At 34.4% G+C, this 24,133-nt stretch overlaps 2 protein-coding genes across 4 annotated transcripts in view; one reads left to right on the top strand and one right to left on the bottom strand.

Annotated features, from left to right (window-relative positions):
- Nucleotides 1–24,133, top strand: part of LOC134540794 (WD repeat-containing protein 55 homolog) — an 89,273-nt gene that overhangs the window by 61,086 nt on the left and 4,054 nt on the right. For all 3 annotated transcript variants that reach the window (XM_063383718.1, XM_063383716.1, XM_063383717.1), the window contains exon 6: nucleotides 18,199–18,413. In XM_063383718.1, the coding sequence (XP_063239788.1) occupies nucleotides 18,199–18,413 (215 nt within the window). The remainder of the gene's footprint in view (nucleotides 1–18,198; nucleotides 18,414–24,133) is intronic.
- LOC134540791 (uncharacterized) lies at nucleotides 1,481–14,604 on the bottom strand. The gene is made up of 3 exons (XM_063383710.1): nucleotides 10,324–14,604; nucleotides 10,057–10,197; nucleotides 1,481–7,468 (listed from the first exon to the last, which is right to left on the bottom strand). The coding sequence occupies exons 1-3, from the start codon at nucleotides 10,563–10,565 to the stop codon at nucleotides 5,206–5,208; spliced, it is 2,646 nt and encodes an 881-aa protein (XP_063239780.1). The 5' UTR covers nucleotides 10,566–14,604; the 3' UTR covers nucleotides 1,481–5,205.

Here is a 24,133-nt window from a genome sequence, read left to right as displayed (position 1 = left end):
AGTGTACTCTGCCTCGGCGAGCATTTAGATTTCCAATCCCTTTGCCATTCTGTCCCTTTCCACCACACCCACTCAAGACTACTCGATCCTCAACAAAGCGCAAGGGAATAAATATTACTATTTTTGGTACATTTCAGTTAGAAACCTGTACGTAACCGAGTGCAACCCAAGGTAATTATAATAAATATTAATTTGGTGCACTACACATATACGATATACAAATTGTATGTTTTACTGCGGTGATTATGTGGCCAAAACTGTCAGATTTGGTCTCTTTTGCAAGAACGCTCGTTCACAGCTAACCACTACATTCAAATAAACTGGCCAGTAATGTAGTTTTCCTGCCCCTGTAAAAAAAATAATAATTTTTAACTGAGTACTACAAAGGTTTTGCGCTTCTACAAAATTATTTTTTTTTTCCACATTTTGTCACAGGTGTGTGCGTATGTGTATTATACAAACAGTTGAACGTTGACCATCTAATAGCATGACTTTATGTTGCAAAACGGTATTATTTGCTATATTGATATCTGATTAGAACTGTATTTTTCTGTGCAACTATATATATATATATATATATATATATATATATATATATATATATATATATATATATAGGCGAACTTTTTATACTATCGGATAATTTTTTGTAGCTGAATATCTGTCTTCAAAATATTGCAGGTTATTGCATTAATTTTAGTGTTTTAAATGTATTATGTTTTTATGTATGTATACATGAGGCTAGAGCTAGAAAAAAGTTTTTGTTTGCTTTTTTAGCTGACCTGTGGCTTTTGATTACACTTTTTTTTTATATGTGATGTTTAAAAACGTTATTAGTAAATGTCCTGGCATTCGTACTTCTTGTAAAAAATATAATCATATTTTCGAAAATTAAACTATCATTTAGTAATTTATTATTGCAATATAAATACTTGTGTATGCCAGTCGCGTCTGGCGAAATGAGGAGCTCCTTCACGCTATCCCTACTGGTGACGTCAAGCATCACTGGTAGTTCGTTTTTTATGTATGAACTGGATGTCAAAGAGGCTCGAAATAAACATCAGTTGTAACTAATAATAATAATAATAATTTAATTATGAAAGGGCCACATACTCGAAGAATCGCCTTCTCTACGCAATCAAACGTGTTTTAAAATATCTAAGGAGTAGGCTACACGTCATAGGTTGTATAAGAATATTTCGGAGGGAGCTAACCAAGGATATTTTATCGTGCATACAGATAAAGTGATATTTTAAGAGTAGTATTATCCCCCCCCCCCCCAACACCACCACCAAACTGATGGATTTATTGGCACATCCGTACATAAAAAAAAAAACACTGCTCCAGAATCTGCACCTGAATCGTCTTAGTGGGAAAAAGGTGTACATAAATTACGAGATCACTGAGGTTATAAGGAAGGTAATCAACCAGAGTAAGTGATTAGGAGCAAGGAATACTAATGCAATAAATATTCCATTGATATAATTTAATGATAATTTTTACTCACGTTTTAGAAGTTGATATTGCTGAATAGCAAATTTTTCATTTTAAAATATTGTAACAATGAAAAATTGCGAACCAATAAACATTTTTTGCTTAGTATATCATTTTATTATGTCTTAAGACAAATGGAAACTAGATATTATGAGTACGAAATATTTGTAAGTAATAAAAATTTACATAATAAAATACTTACATTCATACAAAATACAAATATTTTTCTTAGATATACAAGTATAACTACATTTCATTTTCGGCCAACGAACAAATAGTTTTGCTTTGGGCCCTGATAATAATACATAATTACATTTTCATTTTTCACCAAAAGTACATGAGGCACAAAAGTCAATAAATCTTAAACACACAATAAAAATATACCCAGATACAAACACCAATACAATAAAATACAATACAATACAATACTAATTTTAACTGAACATTTTTTGGATATATGCATAATTTTATTAAAATTAATCAGAAAGTAATGCAGTTACATGTTTGCAACCTTACGTACTTCACTTGCCTTTAACGAATCCGGATAAGTTCAATGTTTAGCCAGCCGAAAACGCATGTGAAATTAGTACTTTTTTTTTTAACACTTCATCGCTGTCACGTGAATTTACGGCAACATACATTATTATTGTACTTTTGTTTTGTAGTAACGATCTGTAGGCTAAATATGTACATGTGTTTGTTGAAACTTCGTTGTAAACATCCATATACATAAATTAATTTTGTCAATTTATTTATAGATACCAGTAAAATACAAAATAAATTATATTTATTTTACGTCCTCTTAAATTATTTAAATGATATATAAAATATGACCAAAAATATTTCAAATGAAGAAGTATTTTCAACTTCAAGTACGCGAGAATTACACAGACTCATTTACTTGCGTATTGCATAGCATACATACTTCACGTCCATTTCTGACAGTCTTGCAAAGTCACTTCCAAAGTATCTACAAGTATATTCTTCAGGCGAATTCGGACACGGCATTATAATCTTACATTATATCTAGAAGACGTGTTCTTACATTTGCTTGGAGTTTTAAATTATTTTTTGGAAATAATAAAGTCAATTTTAAAGTTTAACTCATTGCAGAAACACTTACGCAATATATTTGGTGGTTCTCTGCAAGTGTATTTTGTGTTTTATTATAGTTTGATAATGAAGTTAATATGAATTTATTGCCTTTTTTCTGATATGTGTATACATTAGATGTATATGAATATAAAAATTTATGTAACAGGATGAATCTTAAATGGTTTGAACAGTTATCTATAATGACTGAGTAGGTTTTTTCATTAAAAGCCTTTCTTTTTTACTGTTTAAGTTGGATTTCTTTATAACTCAAAAAAATTATCACGTAACTAAAAAAATGAATAAAAGAGCAAACTTCTGTTCGTATGTAGGTGTTAATTTTGCTACCGTTTAAATCATGAAAATAATGTAATACAATTTGTTCTCTAGATAATTAGATTTAGAAGTAAGGCTACATATTTTAGTCATTACCATGGTACGACTTCCGGAAAAGTTTTACATTTATATATTTTTTTTTACAGAAGGTACCGGAGCTTGCAGGTTGCGCAGAAAGGAATTGTATTGTTTGTGAGAGTTCTCTGTTCGCAGTAACACCTATGATATATGTTTGATGTTCTGTTTACAACTCATCGTTAAAACTAAATTTTACAAACTGATTATTATCCTTTTATTTAAAATCTAAGTTATTTACAGTGTTTAAAATATGCTTTCTTGCGTTTCGTTTTGTTTGTATGATATTTGAGTCACCCGCAAAGATAATGAGATAGATATTTTATACTGCTTCTTTCGCAGTTTTTTTAATTTTAGTCTTGACAATGGGGAAGCAATTATACAGGCTGTGCTAAATAGATAAATTATGCTTTATGTCATTGAGATCAAACTCTTCTATTTTTGTGCATTTTATAGTATTCCTAGTTTAGTTAATTTATCCAACAATATATTTATACAATCAAGGCCTTAGATGCTTTATAAAAAAAACTCAACTGATTCATAATCAGTTGCCGTGTATAGATTTATTTTGTAGATAATAAGCAGTATGGGTTTTAGTGCTTAGAGTTGATGTAAAACCATGTATTAAATTTGAAAGTATTTTGTACTTTTCATACTTAAAATTATCATACAATGTTCAAATATTTTTCGATATAATTAAGGACACCTGTATTTCGTGAATACATCTCGTGTCAGGCTATTTCACACATAACTGTAGCTTTTTTTTCTTAGAGGTTTGGCGAATTGCGGGCGTGCAGCAGTACGGTAACTACGTCCTCATTGGCCCCGTCAAGTGCGGGAAAACAGCCTTCACCGACCACAGCCAATAATTACAAGAAAAATCTACAGTGTTTTGTTAAATACCTTGACACGAAATGTATTAGCGAAATACAGGTGTCCCTAAATATAAGACGTAATTGCTCTCGGACGATAATTTTCTTTACTGGTATTATCACCTTTCTTATGCAGGAGAATAGTTTTTGTAGTCTTGTGATTCCCATTCTGAAATAATTCCAATAATGGAATATGTGTTTATTATAATAAATGGAGAAGTGTATATAATATTAGCAAATGGCTCATTAAAAATATGAAAAGAAATAATCATAAATTACAAATCATTCTACTGCACATAAATCACAGATTTTAAAAAGCAAAAATTACTATAACATTCAAAATATTACAGAGCGTGCAATGTAGAAAACACGGACGCATGTTGTTGTCTAAATGCAATAAATAAAATACAAGTCTGCGGCTTTAAAAACAAAAGAAATAAAATGTTTCATAAATATTCAACGCTTGTAAGGGTACAACTATTACACTGATATGACATAGTTTTTCTAGTAAGTACATCATACAAATTCCTAACCAGGCACACACAAATATATAATTTGTGTTACACTTCAATAAATTTGGCCATGATTTAAACCTAATAAATAAAGAATGCAAACAAGCTAAACTCTACAGAGTATCGTCGAATAAAATCTGGGCCAAAAGTAAATCAATATTTTAGTGCTCAATACAATTCGAAGGAAATGGAAGATATTTTGTAGTATTATAAATGATAATACAAGGATTGCTGATTTGGTTTTGTATAAATTTTGAGCGTAAAACCACCCCGAAAATATTGAATAAATTTTTCAGTTAAGCTGCATATAAACTGAACTGGTTTGCTAGCTGTCTTGCTATCGTAAACATGACTGTGAGTCTGATTGGCCATGTTGGTGATATGCACGATTTTCAAGGCTGTCTCCCGATATTATATATGTGTTTTATTTTTATACAAAATGAAGCACTAATATGTTATATATTTCTTGTATGAGATACTAGTTGCAAAGACGTTACAGTTTGATTTTATGGGTAGTGAATCAGTGGTATAAAATAACTTCATTTATTTTTTCCCGATAACATCTTTTTGACATTAGTATAATATAATCACTCGCCAACCAGAGAACCTTATTTTTTGTAGTCATGAAAAAAAAATGTTTGTATTCAATATCAGCTAATAACTTACTATTGCTTATGTCATCAAATACATTTACAGTACTGTTCAATTTGTACAAGCATGAGAAGTAAACAATAATTAGAATTTTTTTATCAGATATAAAGCATCACTGTATCAAATTAAAAAAAAGAGTTCTCGTCAGCCACACAATTTCTGTCTCTCAAAATTCACACATCTGAAATTTTGCGTTTCTTTGAACGACTTTCTTGTGCCTGTATAATATATTCTGGCTCACGAATCGGTTGTCCCCTGGGACGACATGGATCAGCAAGCTCTGGCAACAAGCAGTTGTTAAAAAATCGCAACAATTTTGACTCCATTTTCTCAAGCCAGAAACAATCATCTCTCACAATTCTTTCTATTGAAATGCCTTTCGTTGTCCAAACGACAAAATCACACCACTTTCTTCGTGTGATGTGTAATTGCCCTTGCACTTGATAGTAGTAATTGTGAGAGCGATTCAAGCAAAGCTCGCCGTCGACAACTCTGCAAAAGAACGTTTTCAGCTGCATTGCTGCATCTAAAGGGTTAAGTTCCCTTGCAGAGTATGGACATTTCACCTCCACCAAACCATCTTCATCAACTAAACCATCAGGAGAAGCTGCAAGAAAGCAATGCTGAAGGTCAACGAAGAGACCACATTGTTTAACAGTATGGCCTGTTTGTTCTTCGTATAAAGCGACAGCTATGCGCTCGTTTGCTAGACCATGTATTGTGGCAGCATTCTCCAATACACGACTGTACACAATCGCTTCCACTGTCACTTTACACGAAGTATTTTCCCTCATTTTACAGACACGTCCGAAAAAGGAAGCAGTGACTCGTTTTCTCCGCTCCTTCATCCACAACTGACTGCTTCCTTGATCTCGTGTCTGCACCTCCAGATCATTCCTTTCTTGCACTGTAAGCTCTATGCTTCTCATCACAGACTCAGTCAGAATTTCTAGTTCAAGACCAGAAGCTGGAGGCTGAGTTGCATGAGGACCATAGCTCTTATCACCCTGTGGTTTAAATGATTCCGATTTCCGTGGTACATGCGGATTCATATCCAACCTTCGCCTACAGTTCGCCTGCTGTTTCTGTCTTTTTGCCATTAATCGCTTCACAGTCACTCCAGGGCTGTGACCTGTGATCGCCTTCATAGTTTGTCCATGCCATTTGTAGCGAAGTTGGAAAGACAAACCAGCAGCAGTAGCCCTACGGCTGTAAGACCCCTGCTGTGAACGGTTTATCTGCTTACCGCCAGCCATCCTTGCAACTAATGACATGTACATTTCTGCTTGGTTGGTTGTGAGATCCATTACAAGTGCTTGTGACTTTGCTCTCACTCGGTCAAAAGCTTGTTTGATTCCCACAATCAATTCACAAGGCAATGCGTCATAACTGCAGGGATTTGCTGTTTTACCAGCTCTCTCACACACATCTAAATTGCATAACTTATGGTCTCCAAACACATGGTTGGGCACATTTAGAAGTGTTGATTGAAGTAGCATAGCATCACCCCCACAGTTGCTGATACAACCTCTTGCACAGCGACAGAGGGCTTTGATTTTCGACTGGCTGAGATGCCGCATATGGATGCCCTTGGCTATGGCATAAAGATTCTTTTTGAGATTCTTCACGACATGGTTAGCACATTCAATCTTTTCAACATCTCTTCCGTACGAAACATTTGCAACTATGGCTGCATGCACACTTGAATCCCCATCACCAACAAACTTCTTAAATTGAAGTTTGTACTTGGCTTCACAGAACCGGAAACCTTCCACTATAATGTCTGCCTCCATTGCAGTGGAAGAATCAGTCCAGTTCCGGAAACACAGGTGAGGCGTGGGTTCCTTTTCCATCCGTTCGCTCCGAATGCATGCGGTACAATATTTGTTTCTCACACCAAGGAATAACAATTTCTTAGTGTAGAAGCCAATTATTATAGCACATCCAGACTTAGCAGAATACCTATGACCATAGGATCTTTGGCTCCAACCTCCATCCAAAATTCCTATGGTCCAAGCATATTCCTCATTTCCAACCATACAGATGCGTCCATCATCTTTCGCCATAGAGAACTCTTCCAGTGCAGCATCTTCCATTTCCTTCTGCAACATTGCCTTCCAGTGCTCTCCGATTCTGTTCTCGTGATAAGAAAAGCAACCCGGGCTCATAGGATGCATATCAATTAGTGACAATAGTTCATACAATGGTCCGTAGCCTAGACCAACCGAAATTGCGCCCCAAACAATCTTATCGTTGATATCTAAGTTGGTATCGATTTTGCATTTTCTTTTTCTTCCCACTGGAAGGCATTCCACAGGCTCAGATTTGAACTGCTGCTCTTGATTGCAGTGAGTGCACTTAAATTTAAAATTTGTCAGCAGACCGTACCTGTTGACACTTTCCAGAAAATATGTTCCTGAAGATGAAATGGGACACCTGTAAAACCAACATAATAATAATTTCTGGTAACATCTCCCAAAAACATTTGTTACCCGTTTGGCTTTCACACAATAAACAAGACAATTTTTTACTAGCATCGGCAATTTAGCTATAACTATTGCTATACATTGGTACTCAAGCTGTTAGGTTGTGATTTTATTAATTTCATACAACTGCTCTAACAGCATAATATTGCATACATCCAAACTACTGTCGTTAAAATCGAACATAAATAGCTTGCAGTGAATCCTGAAAGATCTGCCCGACTCTTTGTGATAAAAGATTATTCTATATATACGTAAATGTACGTTGAAGTGCACTGAGGTAAGGTGGTCAAGTTATCAGTACGGGTGTTACCTCGTTTCACCATACACAATAATCTTAGCAGCTCCTGAGCTCTGTCGAGTGACATGTGAACAGAATAAAATGAAAGAGATAAACTTACATGCCAATAGGTTCGCTAATTTTTGAATATGAACAGAAGCTTCTTTATCTTTGTACTTATCAATATAATAACATGCACACCACTACAGTTTTCCCAAACTGTTGATGTGCATGTCACAATTAAATAAAAAAATAATTGTGACATGGCTCGAACAGATATACATTTTACATGCTTAAAAATTATGCTATTTTAATGTAAGTCTGAAATGTTGTTCAAGAAAAGGATACAATTTTCATTTGCATTTCACTGTGCTGCAAGAAGCCATATGGCCATGGCCACATTTATTCGCGCATTTGCCCTCTTACACATCATGGTATAGTAAAACACTATTTCGATCGTCATCGTCTTCACCTCCAAAAAATTAATAATAAAAAATTAATAAAAAATAAATTGGATATTTACGTTGAGGTATTAAAATGTTACTTACTCGTAGAACAGATAGGTACTATCGCCATATCGGCAGACACGTTGGCACGTCCAACTGTCGTAAGCCAAGCGTGCAAATGTTATGATGCTATCTTCTTATAAGTAACAAGAATATGCACAATTAGAATATTACGTTTTTAAATTATTAAAAAATATATTTATCTTGTTCCTTTTACTATGTTTCTTAAAAAATTTCTGCAACAACGTTCTTCCGAAAGAAGGTATACACCGATTTTAAAGGTGCGTGCCTACTTTTTAATTTTATTTTTTTAGTAATTAGAAAATAAAAATTGGTACTTTTCCCACTTTCATCATTGAGGCTGCGACCCAAATTTAAAGTTTCCAGCCCTTTTGACAGTGGGTTGGAATTTGTATAGGCCATTGTGTGAGCGAGTGAATTACTTTTTGCATATTCGAGCAATTCTAAATTTAGGCCCTAAGTTTAATTATAACAATTTCACGTCAGCCAGAAAGCTCAAAGGCTGGTAAAACAATAGAATTTTATTTCATATAATTCTGTATCAATTTCATCTAAGTATTACACACCCATTTAAACACAATTTCTATACATAATAATTTTACTTCAGCAAGGTCTTCGGTTTCTTGTAACAAATAAAATTACCTAAAAAAATAACTGGACATACTTAAACAAAGTTTTTAAATTGTAACATTTGCCAAAGAATTTAAATAAATCTAACTGCAAATGTAAGAACACAGTATAAAGGTCTTTAAAATTGTATTTTGGAAAATTACCTCAATGTTTATTTGCTAAAACTCCTCATTTCACTTGTTGTGTGTGCGCGCACGTGGAACTTATGTTTCTATGATCATTTATAGTTGCAAATAATGTAGCGGAAGTTAAATTGAAAAATATATAATTCTTTCTGGCCAATATTTGTTTACAAACAAAATTTTACAGACCCCAAAAGCAAAAAAAAAAAAAAAAAAAGAATCGCCACTGCCTTGTAATTGTGTTTCTAACGAACTTGTATAACTAACGAAAATGTGTAACTGCTAGGGGTTAGTGATACAATAAATGCTTGGGTAGTGAAAAATCCATTGTTGAACGACAGCATCGAGAGATTGGCCCTTATTTTTGTATCGTTATATACATAACTAAATAATTACGGGAGGAAGTGGCCGTAGGCGGCTGGTCCGCTCGGCGCGCAGGGGGGTTCCTTTGCGCGGCTGCCAAAAGTATGAAATTAAAAGAAAAACATAATATTGTTCGTACTGCAATTCAACTTTGCATTGCTTAGTGTAAAACTATACGATAAAAATGGAACCCTGTAATTTTTTAGCATAGTAATTATTTTTTTTGTTTGTTGGGGCAAAAGTCCATCTTTCCCCGATGAAAATTTTATATGGTGTGCAATTTTTTTTCCACTATAGTGTTTAACCTCTTATCGAATAAAGGCTTACTACGTTAGTAAGTAGCTCCACCACAGTTCACTCGATATATGCGTTAGCTGTGATTACATTGGCTATTTATCTCTCCTCGTCAATATGGCTCAAATATATTTTCCTTTTATTTTCAACATTTATTAATTTAAATCGGTATTGTTACATATCTATCCTATTTACTTACTAACTAATGAAGTCAATAAGTTTGTAGAAGAATTTTCAACCTTCCAGCCGGTTAAACGTTCAGAAGGCGGTAAACAGTAGTGGAAAAAAATCTAAATAACTCAATTTTACATAAAACAATTTTTACCTGTGTCTCTCCAGAAGACGGCATTGCACCATGAAGTGACGAACGTCAACCATCATTCGACCCTCTAACATACTGAGTCCCGGATCTGTCTGTGGCAATGGAGGCTCGTAAACCACTATCAGCGGAGGAAGGTCATCATTCCTAGAAGAGTTATTCCCTTTTAAGAAACATAGCCCATACAATAATTTTTATTCATATGAGTATTATCACATGAATTCTAAATTTACCTGTCATATCACAAACAAGATATGTAAGTGTAAAGCTTACCCTTGATAGTCATCGGACAGAGTATGTGTACTGTCATCAGTGTTGCGTGATGTACACGCCGCCACTGAAGACGCCATGGTGGTTACATCTGGCACTGTGGGGACCGAACTTTCACCGCCTGGGCTCTCTGGCAAGGTTGGTGTTGCAGGACCATCACCAGCAGGCAGAGGGTTCTGTGTCAACCCCAGCTTCTTCTTTTTTCTCGCTAATGTTGCAAGCCTAAGTGAAATAATATAATTCATTAGAGTAGTTAAAGAATTTTAATTTGCCTTTGCTTTAATATTCATTAAGTTTGCTAGTTTAAGATTTATTAAAAATTTATTTAAAGGAAACTATTTAATTAAAAATAGCCTGTCCCCCCCCCCCTTCTTTTTTTTGTGATTCATCTGCTGTTTGCCTAGATTTAGTCCATTAATCATTAATCTCTCTGTTGTCTATTTTCATCTGTAATATTTTTTAAAATATTTCTGAGTTAAGTGGTTTTTGTTTGTTGATTTTACTCTCGAATTGTTTAAGGTTTTTTCTGGGTGCACTTATAGCAATTTTTGCGGAAATTTTGATTTATTTACTACACATTATAGCATAAGTTTCGACCAATAGGTGGCACGGTAAAATGTCTAACATGTTTTTTATGTGATTAATTACGCATTTGTATTTAAAAATGCTTAAACTGTCTTTGGAATTTTGAATTCTATTCTGAACCACCTTTAGCATGTTACTGAATTTTACGTAACTATAAAAGATGTTGTCAATAACTTAATATGTTGCTCAGAATTCATATAGTATTACATTTGGCAAATTTTAAACCTGTAGATGCTCTTTAATAGTACTTAATTTTTTTTCATTATTTTTGCAAACAGTAGTTGTACCTTCGGAAATAAAAAGTAAATATTACAAAACTAAACTTGAAAAATATTTATCTACTGTATTAATCTTTATGCTACAAAACGAAATTTCGTTTGTGTGTGGGTACATTTTCACATTTGTAGTGTTACGTAACTGTTTACATACACGGATATCATCATGATTATGGTTAAATATTTTTTTTATAAAATTAGTCAAGATTTAATTTAATAATGGGCCATTTCAGCGAAAAACTTGTAATGAAATGTTGGTATTCTGTAAGACAATGAGTTGAAGGATTGCTGGAATCAGAAGAAAAAAACAGTATGTGACGAAATTGTTTGTTTGTTTTTTTCGAAAGAGGAAGTATCTAAAATAAACTTAATCTCATAACGTGCCAGAGACGATTAAATGTTATGTTTTTGTGCACGTAAACTGTCAACAGAAAATAAAATTTTTCTAAATGGCCTGCTTGTTTTTAGTGCATTATATACTGTATTTTATATACGCATTTGTTATAGGAATATACTATAAACTTTGACTTAATGGAACGATGTACGACATGTAATATGATTTGTCTTGTCATTTAGGTTGTATTTCCCAGGTTAGAACGAACAGTTACAACTCAAATGGAATTTTTAAGTAAGTACTTAAGTTTAAAAATTCATAATATGTTTGTGCCGCGTAGAATGCATGAAAACCATCGATAACTATATAATAATTGCCGCGGACTAATACGTATGCACTCATTTATACAAATTTGATTTCCTAGTCTAAACTCCCCCGTATCAAATACAGTCCTGCTACGATATTTGTTTTGTTTGCATTCATTTTGTTTTAGCACACCAATGTTTTTTTATGGCATATAAAACGTGCATTTTGTATCTAATTCTTATTCTTTACATTACTTTCTTTAGAAAATTTCAAATACGTAAGGAAAAATCATTAAAAAAAATATAGAATTTTCAACGTACCAGCGGTGCGACTTCCTGAAAGATTTTATGTAGTTTTACGTTTCATAGTCCAAGAAACCCATAACCATCATCAGTTCTAAAGTTATATGTATATGTATGTATGTATGTATGTGTGTGTGTGTATATATATATATATATATATATATATCACAATTTTATGAACACGATAACTGCCGTAATTTTTCGCACATCAATTCCAAACTGATACATAAAATCAAGTAATGGAAAATCTCGATCGAGTTCGTCAATGGACAAAATCAGTCCATAGGGGTAGAAATGGGGAAGGTTTTTTTTAACAGAAAAATCGCAACAACTTCCATAATATGATGCATATCGCATCCGTGTGAACATAAAGCTTAAAGGAAAAAATAGGAAGAACTTTTGTCTGAATAAGTTTTTGATACGACCAACCATAACTGCAAGGGGTGTAAAAATTAAAGTGTTTCGGACCAAAAAAATCGTAACTCTCTTATTATGCATACTATCGAATCCGTTATAATTCTTCAAAAACCTTGTAATTTTTTAACTAAATCTTTTGTCGGAAACAATTTTTGATTAGACGAACCATTTTTGCAGGGGTTAAACAGGAATTGACAAAAAAAAAATCATTGCTCCCTTAGTAGGCACACCATCGAATATGTTCTAACTGTTTGTAAATCTTATAAACGTTATCAAAAAATTTTGTCTGAAACAATTTTAGATACACCCAATCATTGCAGAGTTATCCTTAATTTTCGCTATAGCAAAAAACTATGGGGAAATATTGAATAAACACAATCTCTTTCATTGCTATATCAATTTGTTATTTAATTTGAGGTGTTGCAGTTACTAGGAAACATGTATCACATTAAAAGAATATTCATATTTTTAAATTTTTATATAACCAAGCATCACTGCAATGGGTGAAATAACAAAAAAAAATCATTGTTTGAGTAACTACGCTATATAATATATACGTCTTAATTTTTTATAAAAATTCGAAATACTATCTCAAACCTTTATCAAATAAATAAATACTACAAAATATACGGGCGAAAGGGATTTTTAATATAATGCCATTGATTTTAACACCAACACAGTATGTACAAGAAAAGGGTAATGTAATTATTTAAAAAAAAATTACCGCTAGTTATAAATTAATAAATTCTTTAAACTCTAAACCAATAAAACGGCTAATAATATAAATATATATAACATAAATATATACATATGAATGGACTGGAATTACTTTTCCGGGGAAAAAAAAATACAATATGTGATTACAATGTAGAACAAGTACATAAAAATACTTACTCAAGTTGGCGTCGATGGGCTTCTTTCCATTTCCTGCTGTGCTTCATTTTAAATACACGTCCACTTACTATTGCTGATACTAGTGTTGTGTTTTGACCGTTTCGAAGCGATAATATTCCCGCCTGAACTCCTGCGATATTCGAGGCATCTAGTGAGTAAACTCGGAACTAACCGGAGCTCTAGCGGCAAACTGTTGAACTCGTTCCTTTCATCAGCGGCAAGTGACAGTTAAATCACAATATTTTGTACTCAGATTATTTAAATTCTGTACGTTGTATTAAAAAAATTAAACCGAAGAATTGTTCATTGTACCTCCTTTAAGTTGTGTGCAAAGTAACAGCCGTGTACCGTTTAAATATATACCTAATATTTAGTTTTGAAAATTTCTAAATTAAAATTAAATAAAGAATTTTTTGAGAAAATTTTCATCATATTTACAAAATTCAAAGTTTTATTTACAATTCTACTGTTTATTAATTTTTTTATCTACTACGATATTCATGGGAGAAATAATTTTCTTGGAGGCTGCAAAACTAAGGATCTTAGCCTTAATAGAATCAAAAAAAAAAACTTTAAATATCTAGATGCACAAAGGTATCAGCTACTGTGCTCAAATTGTTTACGTAGCTGTACAGTGAAAAAAAATTTAATTCTTAATGAAAATAAAACAAATTAGAAATCTTATTGAAAAAATAATACAAAATTAGTTAACACTCAATACAGTCTGAGAAACTATGAATATACAGTTCAGTTACTGGTTAATATCGTCAACGTAAATAAATGCACTTGACGTCCTAGTCAATCATCATCTCCGTACTAGCTTATAAAAAAATGTGGTTAATTTACCTACACCACAACAACTTAATTTAGGAACCTTTCGGCGAAGGCTAAAATGAATACACCTCTCACTAGGTGATCAAAAATATCATCAGAACAAAAGTGCTAGTTACTTGATGGATACAAATATTGGAAAAGTAATAAACAATAATCAAATGCATCAAGGCATACATTAATGTTAGAATTAAATTGACTGTAAATATGTATGTATAGCTTACGATGAAATCCTATTTCTTATTGTAGTCATTATAATTATTATCTCTAACCTTAGATAAATTTGCAAAATAAACTTCTTGTAGAATTTATGGATTGCATCTAGTAAATATTAAGTACTTGGGACAATAGTAAATAGCATTATTATGCTTACATTAGTTGTAATATTAAATAATTGATGTAAAGTTATATTATGATTATTGAATTAAGAATGTTTATAAAAGTAATTTCTAGACCCCATTTAGATGTTATGAATCTTAACTTGAGATTATTCTTAAAATGTTAAATATAATTATGTATAGATATATAGCTATAACACAACATTTAAATATTATGTGCTCAAAACAAAATGAAGTTATACTTAAATTTAATTTTAATATTTATATAACATATTTTATATTTCAAAAAAGGAAATTATAGGCTGCTTAAATTTAAAATAGGAAGCAAAAATGCAATATGTAATGTGCTAACTGAAGTCCGTGGTAGGTACGAAAACTGGTTTGCCTTATTAACGACACAAGGTATGTGGACAACAGGGAGGAAAAGGTAGCCGTCAGGTTGGCAGTCCTGAACATGAGAGTAACATGATACCGCGCGTAAGCGCAGAGAGACAAAAAATACCACAATGTCCTAAAGGACTTCTATGTATATGTTTTTCACAAAGATGGCCTGGTTTGCAGGCGGATGTGTTATAAAAAAAAACACGGATGATAAAAGGAGGAATTTAGACACACTCAGGGCACTGTCGGCCGTGAGGATCAAACTAGATTGCAACGCATTGTCTACGCTGCCGGACGTGGTGGGCAACGGAATGACCTTGCCTCCAACAGCCGGTGAGGCTGAAGGGGAGGGGTGAAGTGGTAGACAGGGAGAATGACACGCGCGGGAGATAAGGCGCGCTGCCTGCACGGGACGTAGCGCCTACGGGGCCGCGCGCAAACACAGTCACAGCGGGACGTTAAAACTCAAATATAATTTTAAAATTTTAACCGCAATATAACTACAGGGTGTACCAGCGATCAGTTCACAATGTTAATAATACAAAATTTAAATCCAAAAAGTATATAATTTTTTTATTTTAAATATATCTATTATATTTTATTTTAGGTATGCCTACTTGACTTAGGTATGCCTATAGACCAAACCATGCTCTGCTACCAAGTTGTAACACCCCTCGTGCCTCAAAATAGAATTATTTGGAATAAATTAAAAAGAGCCTTGGAAACAAGCTGGATAAAAAAAAAATACGTTAAATAAATTGATTTACCAGAGGCGACACGAGGTGGGAACAAACACAATTTAGGAACTTCCTGTAACAAGCAAGGAGGAAGTTGGTGTGGATCGATAAAATCAATAAATAAAAACTACACGATTAACTTGATCTATAGTTTCCCTGTTTTATTTGCCCTGAAGAATTATCACGTTTCCATTATTTTAACATACATACAAACGGTTTTAACAATTGTCCAAGATTAACAAAAGGAAAACGAAATTGGGGCTGGCCAGCGCTTACTTAAACTAATTTACATTCTTAGTTTGAAATATAAACATTTGCATTATGAGTGGATGGATCCGATGATTACATTGATAATTAGTTCTATTCGTTTTACATTTTCTTGAGAAAAACACTGGTCGCTGGTGGGTTGGTCATCCGGTTGAGATAGTTCGTCGCTAGGTAAAGGGGAAATGTTGAAATTACATTACCACCCGGGGTCTTCAAACAATCACGTCGGGTAGTAGAAGCGTTTCTTCGAATGTGACCCACGGAACAGAAAAGGGGGGGGGGGGGGGGGGGGGGTGGTCACGAGATGAGACCAATCAATCTCTCCCCGTCATCGAACCCTGTCAAAACAGGGGAGTTGCCCAGCACGCTGCCATCGTGGAGTCAGCCAGGGTCTGGAGCTCGCGAATAGCGCGGCAGGACACGGATGATTTCTTCATGATTAAAAAATTTAAAAGAGAAACAATTTCTAAGGCAAATAACTAAACTATGCAGACAGACTAATCTACTAGAAATGACTTGAGGGATAGCATCCCTTATATAAAGCGACTACATAGCGGTCGGATGAAGTCTTGTCGATTCGCCGATACTCGATGGATGTCTGTCTGCGGACGCGACGCGAGTTGATCTGTGTCGCGGCCGTCCGCGTTTCGTAATTAAAAGTGCAGCCGGCGCTAACAGGTGGAAAGGGGGGGTGTCTGGGCCGCCGAGAAATACCGAACTTGCCCGAATACGGGCGGAAAAAAAAACTCTAGCAGGAGTCTTGAAGTTGGCCACACTGGGCGACCATAGAGAACTCTGTCGGAGGAGGCTGAGTTGAAAAGAATCGACTCGCGCCTGGCGTCCATATAACTCAAGGGAGAGCGGTGCTGCTCTCTGGTGCCTTAGAGGGTAGGCAAGCGGAGAAGTTCGCGACTTAGTCGCTAGGTAGTGTTTGCTGTCAGTTCTGGCGCCTTCGTTTTTGCGGGTAGACCTTGAGAATGGTCACCGGTGTCCAGGGGGTTACGACCGGTCATTGGTCTTACTTGGAACAGAGAAAGGGGGGGGGAGGGTGAAAATGCAACGACGCTGAGAACAAGCGTCACTTCGTGGCTGCAGAGGAGCGAACACAATACCAATACGTGATGAAAACAGCCAATCTCAGCTCGTCTCTGCGAACTGGTCGCCTGCAAGCTACAGGCTTGCCTTTGCAGTTAGAGTCACGAAGGGAAATAATATTACAGGCTTGAGGCGTGACTGAAGGCGGGGGAAATGGTAACCGGTCTGCCAGTCAGTGATTAGGCCAGCAGAATATCCGATACGCCGATGGGAAAGGGGCTCCAGAGCACTGAGACAAAGTTTAACTCAGAGGAGTACACCGGACTAACAAATTAAAATTACACTATAGTAGGGCAAATAAAATTTCCACACAAAAATTTAAAATCATAATAAAAATTTAAAATATATTGTGTCGAATTTACAAATTAGCGGCACATTATAGAAATGTTTAATAGGTAAGGTAGCTATGTTAAAAATACTGTGAAATCTTGTGGTTAGGAACTGAGAATTTTAAAAAGTAGCTTACCTTACCCAATTGACCATCCTGTATCACATTATATTATTTGTAATATTGTAGCTAACCTAACCCGTTCGATCATTCTTACAATATCACTGTATATTTAGTATATATAAAATAACTTTAAAATGGTAAACTACTTTATAATAATGATTGAAAAGCATTTTGGTAAGTTTTAATATTTAATTTAATTTAATATTTCCCCCCCCTCCCTCCCCTCCAAAATAAGTCTCTTTTGGAATTATCGTCCAAGGAGAACTAAACCACAACATTTTCCTTAAACTTCAGATTTTTACAGAATGTAGTGGTAGTAAAATACTTGTTCATATAAATTTCTACGATTGATAGGTGTATGTCACTTAGTCCATGCAAGTAACTGTCATATGGACTACACACATATATAATGGTTCCCAAAAATGCTTGTAATGAACTCAGTTCGTTTTTTAAGGACTTAACTCAACTAAGAAATACTCAGGTGTGGAGGTGCACACTCATCCATCTTTAATTACCATCTACCAAATTTTTAACACCTGTGCACTGTACCCCACTTGGCAGCCACCTTAATAACGACCCCCCTAGAAATTTTAAAAGAAGGATTTCATCGTGGCACCCGGTCGAAGCGGCCGACGAGAGCGATGTGTCTTGTCGGCTGCCGGCAGTCGGAGATGTACGACGCGGAGCTGACGAGCCTGGCGCTGCTTCGCAGCGACACCAAGGTGGTCGTGTCCTCCAGCAAGGGCACGCTGTTCCTCTTCAACTGGGGGGAGTTCGGCCTGCACAACGACGAGTTCCCCGGCAACAAGAGGTCCATCAACGCCCTCATCCCCATCTCCGACAACATCGTGGTGGAGGCCTGCGAGGACGGCGTCCTGAGGTACCGTAACTGTCTCCGGCCCCTCGTGCCTTCAGGTGCTCCAGGCCAGGGTGACAGTTCAACTCGAACCCGTTCGATAACTGGAGACCGGAAAAATTCGCTGATTCATTTCACGACAGCTTAAAATTCATATAGATATACCTCAGTGCTGCCTCTGCTATTGGCTCACAACTCACCTGGACGACTCCGGGCCGGTGAGAAACACTCGACCGAAGCTGTGTCGAATCACAGGCCGCTGCATTGGGACACCTTCGCAAGACAGCAGCCAATGGGAGGGTGACATTTGACCGAGTGTACGTAGAACTATGGAGTTCACATCCTAGAGGTCATTGAACCCGCGAATTTTTCCTGTTTCTATCAATAACCCAACTGAGATTGTTTACTTGTGTTTGAAGTCTTGATCAGGTCAACTAGGTTGTGTACAAATACAAACCGCGAGAACCAATTTCAGGGTGTTGGTGATCTGCAAACATCATTTTTTTTAGAGGGGGATGGGATGGAAAAAAAAGGGGGGGGGTATTGATTTTGGTCCAGCAAGCGGGATGGGATCAGGAAATTTACAAAGGAGTAAAATTATTATGTAGGCCCAAATCTTGTGATAATAAATCAAAACAGGTAGGTAATTTTCACAAACTGCAAAATACCATGAAATAAGGTTAGTTTTTATTTTATTATACAGGCAAAATCAAAAGCCTTTTTTTATCAATTAGTAAAAAATTTAGTTCATATTTACACTTGATTCATTATGGCTGCATACCCATTTGGCAATATTACAAAATCATTTGCAGTAAATTAACCCTTGATTCTGGCACTTTAATTTATGTTAATGTTTATTCATCTTTTTAGTCGCATATTGTTATGTTGATAGTGAAGTAAACTACTACAATTCTGAGTTTTAAAAAAAATCCTAAAATTTTGAAGGAAAAAATTAATTTGCACAATTAATGCTGCAAAAAACTTTTTATCTGGTTAATTTGAATCTTTGTACCAAAAAAAAATACTATGTTAAGTAGAAAGTTATTAGAAAAGATGGTTCTTTTCAGCAAGATTTTAAAATGGTACAACACTTACCATAACTAAAAAAAATTTTTTGCACTATTTTTTTTAAAATGGATCAATTTATCATACTGTATTAATACATACTAAGATTTAAAAACTTTAAGTGTGTACTGTGTTTAACAGACTGCTTCACATCGTCAGAATTGTAAATGGGAGTATTCACTGTCTTGAATGTGCACTTTACTTCCTCGAACGGATATGATTGACCATATACGCAGTCCAACCACAAGTTTTTTTTTAATGATCCGTACATTGATACTTCATCAGTAAGCTTTTTTTTTTTATAATTTTCTGCTTGATCTCGTCAAGAAAAGTACCAATGTCTTAGCCGCCAATGCTCCAAATGATTGAATTCGGCCTACTTGCTGGTATGACTATTATTACTCTCCATTTTGTCTGTTAGTGGTGGTGACTTTTACATCTTTAAGCTAGAAGTTGTATTATGAAAACTCAGCATTAGACATAAATATACATGAATATATTATTTGGATTTCAAAAGTTATTTTTATATTTCTCAAATTTATATATATATATTCAATTTTATACACATGCAAGTAAGTAGTAGAACCCCCATCATACACTTTTCAACGGAGGGCACAAAAATGGTGTATGATGCGGGAAAGTGTATGAAAAGGGAATGGCAATAATAAATTTTTTTTTCAATCTAGCATACACCAGCACAATGTCTGATTAAACTTAAATACATAATGTGTAAATATTGCATTATATTAATGAAAGATATTAATTCATCATTATATATACACATAATAAAACCACAAGAAATGTAAAATACAGTCCATAATCAAGTAAAGCTAACATGAGAAACTTTGGCCTTACAAAATGTTATGGAGTCCTTTCTTGGAAGAGGTCGTGGGGGGGGGGGGGGGGGGGGGAAGTCACCAAGCCTAAATTAGAAATTTAAAAAAATTAGGCTATTGTTAAGAAGAAAATCAGAAATTTTTGCTGTGTTTGTTTCATTTTACGAACAACTTTATGCAACAGAACAATTTTCAATTAAATTTTAACTTGAGAAACGTAAAATACAAAACAATCCGATCGTAAGAAAACAATAACAAACGGGTATATTCAGTTCAAAGATTAATGAATGTACAAAATATGAGATCCGTGCCTTGGTAAAGCGCGTTCACCATTTTCATAATTATTGCTAGTTTGCGCCACTAGTCTCGCTTGGTGCTGGCCTTAGATGCTACTAGCGAAGTGCACAGTCTTCCTGATACTATTCATATCTATGGTGCGATAAAGTTATTTTCTTACGTTTGCAAAGGTAAACAATGAACGTTTTTCAAAATAAAAGCATTAAAACGTAGTTTATCAGGAGGAATATAGCTAAAAAAATTTGAATTTTAGGACTTTTCCACTTCGTAAAAACGTATGAAACGGGAATTAATAATTTTATAAGTGTATGTTCCGGGAAAGTAAACCATTGTAAATATAGTACTTTTGGCGGGACCAAAATTATTCGGCGTATGACACGGGAAAATGTATGAAACGGGAACGTATCATCGAGGTTCTACTGTAATACAATTCATAATTGTATATAGCCAGCTTCCCTCAGTTCTTTAAGTATGAAGGATACATCTTTGATGTGTAAATAGTTTCCTGCACATGTAAAAGTCTTTACCTGTTGACCAATGTTAAAATCTTCCAAAATGTTAAATAATTCATGAGAAATAAGTCCCACCCTCATTTAGTGCCTAGGTAAGTTGATAAGATTGCAAAATTGTGCTTGTATACTTATTATTGAAATATTTGGGCACCAATTTGGTAATTTGTAATTTTTGAGCAATAAATTCAAGAAAAATGCACTTTTTCATTACACCTGAAAATTTGTATGTACATGTATGATGATAACATTGCTGCAAGTTTAGTTATGGCTACCATCTCCTATTATGAAGTAATCGTTGCCATTATTGTTACTCCCTTTGAGCAAGATAATCAGGAAAAGTTTTAAAATTTATAAAAAATTCATAAAAATTTAAATAAATCATTCCACCATGGTCAAGACCGCCAACTTGAAAATCTGTAATTATTATCAGAAAATTTTGGGGAAAAAATTATATTTATAAAAATAAATTAGTAATTAATCAAATATTAGTACAAAGTACTAATTTTTTTGGTTAAAACACAGCGAGGACAAAAAGAAAAAAGACAGATCCTTCCTCCACAGAAGCCACCGACAGACTGAGCTCCCACCACTAATGACAAGGTAGCCTACATTATATTGCTAGCTAGTATGTCGTCATGACTGCCATATTGTTTTTGTCTACTAGAGTGTACTAACACCATGTTAGTTTAATTTTGACCTGCTAGATTGCAGTGATAATTTATTTCTGTGATATCTGCCATCTTGACATTTGGGCACCATCTGGGAAATTTGTAATTATTGAGCTATAAATTCAAGAAAAATCTGAAATCAATATACTGATTAATTTGTATCCATTCATGTCCTTTGATTGATACAAAAATATTATTTTATTGTAAAAAAAAAACAAACAATGATTTCAATAAATATGGTGGAGTGTCCTACCAGCCTCTAGTAAGCCGATGATAACTTGAAAATTCGTAATAATTAACCTATAAATTTGGGAAAAATTCACTTATTGATATACCTATGAATTCTGTTCTTGCTCCGATTCTTATTCAATGCCAATTTTTTTTTATTATAGATAAACATCCCTTATTTAATCAGATATGGTGGAAAGTCCTGAAAGAGGCATAAATTCATTTATTACCAGCCTCTAGTAAGCCGATGATTACATATTGGTCGCCATATTGGAAATTTGGAAAACATTCTAAAAACCAATGTAAGATTGACTTGATAAATTACTGACCTTGGTTTGATTCTTGACCGGTGATAAGACAAAATCTTAAAATCAATTTTAAATTCTGTTTCCTATTACCTTACGTTGTGTTTATAAATGATTCATAATGAAAAAAAAACTTTATACAAGATACGTGTCTGATGAAATAAATACGTAGTATCTGTGCCTACCATGGAAGTCTAATTTTTTGATATTTGGAATATATTCCAATCAGGAAATGTTCAGTGTTAGGCGTATAGACCAAGCATCTCTGAACCGAGATGTATTTGTTTATGATACTCAAAATACCTTTTTTAACAGAAATTTCCAATGTTAGGTGTTTAGACTAGACATCTCCGAACCATGAGACCAGACTTGTCCAGAGTAGAGACCTTCGGAAGCACAATCAAAAAAAGAAAACTGTATTACAAGAACACAGTCTTAGTTAGACATCAGATTAAAAGGAATAAGACATTAAATTTTGAAAATCTAGTTATTACAAGAATTTTTCAATATTATAATACACATGCAAGTTAAACAAGTGATTATTGTATGTAGCCAGCTATCCTCAGTTTTTTAAGTATGAAGGCTACTTTTTCCATGCGAAAGTGTTTCCTTTACGAACCAATGCCACTAAACGGTTTCAGGCAATCAACAAATTTGTTAGTATCTTCCCATGACGTATAATCGATCTCGTCTGCTATCGTCATCTTCCTGGAATGTCCGTTATTAATATTTTCAAGATATATCATCCCAGTGTTCATCATAAGCTTGATCAGAATTATTTATTTTATCACATTGTTTCCATCTTTATGATCTAGGGGCTTCATCACAGTCTTTGGTTTTGTCATCAGCCTTTGAGTCACTGTCCCCATCATTGTAGAAGTCAGCGTGGTCTTCTAGATTACTGTAAGAATTCAAAATCGTTAACATCGAAGCTTCATCTTTTTAAAGCTTCCTTTTAAGAGTCTCTCATTTTTACAAAGTTCAGATAACCTACTTGAATACGGCTTGAATGTATTCTCACTACTTACATTGTCTTCATTCTTCCATAAATCATCAAATTCCTTGAATTTAAGTTCTTTGTTGAGATCAGAAGAGCTATGAACATAATCTCTTTCATGACAGGGAAAATTATTGATGTAATGCAGAACACTCAAGTAAAGTAGCTCCATCGTTGTCCTCTAGCCTGTAAGCAGGCTTGGCGTTACAGGTTCTTTGATGTCTTTTTAAGCTCTCTCCTCGCATAAATGTCTTTCTACTATGAACACATCTTTTCATCTTGCGTAGCAGATTTTTAACACACTTCATTCATTCTTCTCATGATGTCTACCATTCTTTCTCAAGATAAATTCCTCGCTGCAATACCTGTGTCCTTTTGATATAGCTACAGACATCGAATGAAGATACATATTATTTACCAAGACTAATAGCAATTGTTTACTGAGAGTTTTAAATTGGAACTATTACTTAAATAGAATATTTTTAGTATTTCGTTAGTGAGAGTTAATTTATCTCATACAAGTAACTTGTTGCAAGTAGTTCCTATTCTCGACAAAAGAGATAGATACGTGTTGTGTTGAGGTAAATATTTTTTTTCTTATGCGGATGCGGGATGCTCACTCACGGTCTCAAGAGAAGGAAGACTACGCTAGACATTAAGGAAAAAGAATTTAATGCAGCTTTTTGAACATACACCATTGCAGTTTTGCACTGTTTGTCATTGAAAAATTCCAAAAATCAAAAAATAAATATTAATGTGAAGATAAAAAATTCACAGAAAAAAAGACTGAATCAGCTGTTGTTGGACATACGGAACCAATGATGAGACTGAACAAG

Source organism: Bacillus rossius, chromosome 17 (genome assembly GCF_032445375.1).
Source record: "Bacillus rossius redtenbacheri isolate Brsri chromosome 17, Brsri_v3, whole genome shotgun sequence".
NCBI lineage: Eukaryota > Metazoa > Arthropoda > Insecta > Phasmatodea > Bacillidae > Bacillus > Bacillus rossius.
Note: the sequence above shows the minus strand (reverse complement) of the source record. Positions and strands in the feature narration are given on the sequence as shown.

What these genes read in the sequence shown, in the direction of transcription:
- LOC134540791 (XM_063383710.1), bottom strand. Translation starts at nt 10,565, where the DNA reads ATGAATTATATTATTTCACTTAGGCTTGCAACATTAGCGAGAAAAAAG. An exon ending in CTGTCCGATGACTATCAAGG is followed by an intron (nt 10,198 to 10,323) that starts GTAAGCTTTACA and finishes TAACTCTTCTAG; the next exon opens with GAATGATGACCTTCCTCCGC. An exon ending in CGTCTTCTGGAGAGACACAG is followed by an intron (nt 7,469 to 10,056) that starts GTAAAAATTGTT and finishes TTGGTTTTACAG; the next exon opens with GTGTCCCATTTCATCTTCAG.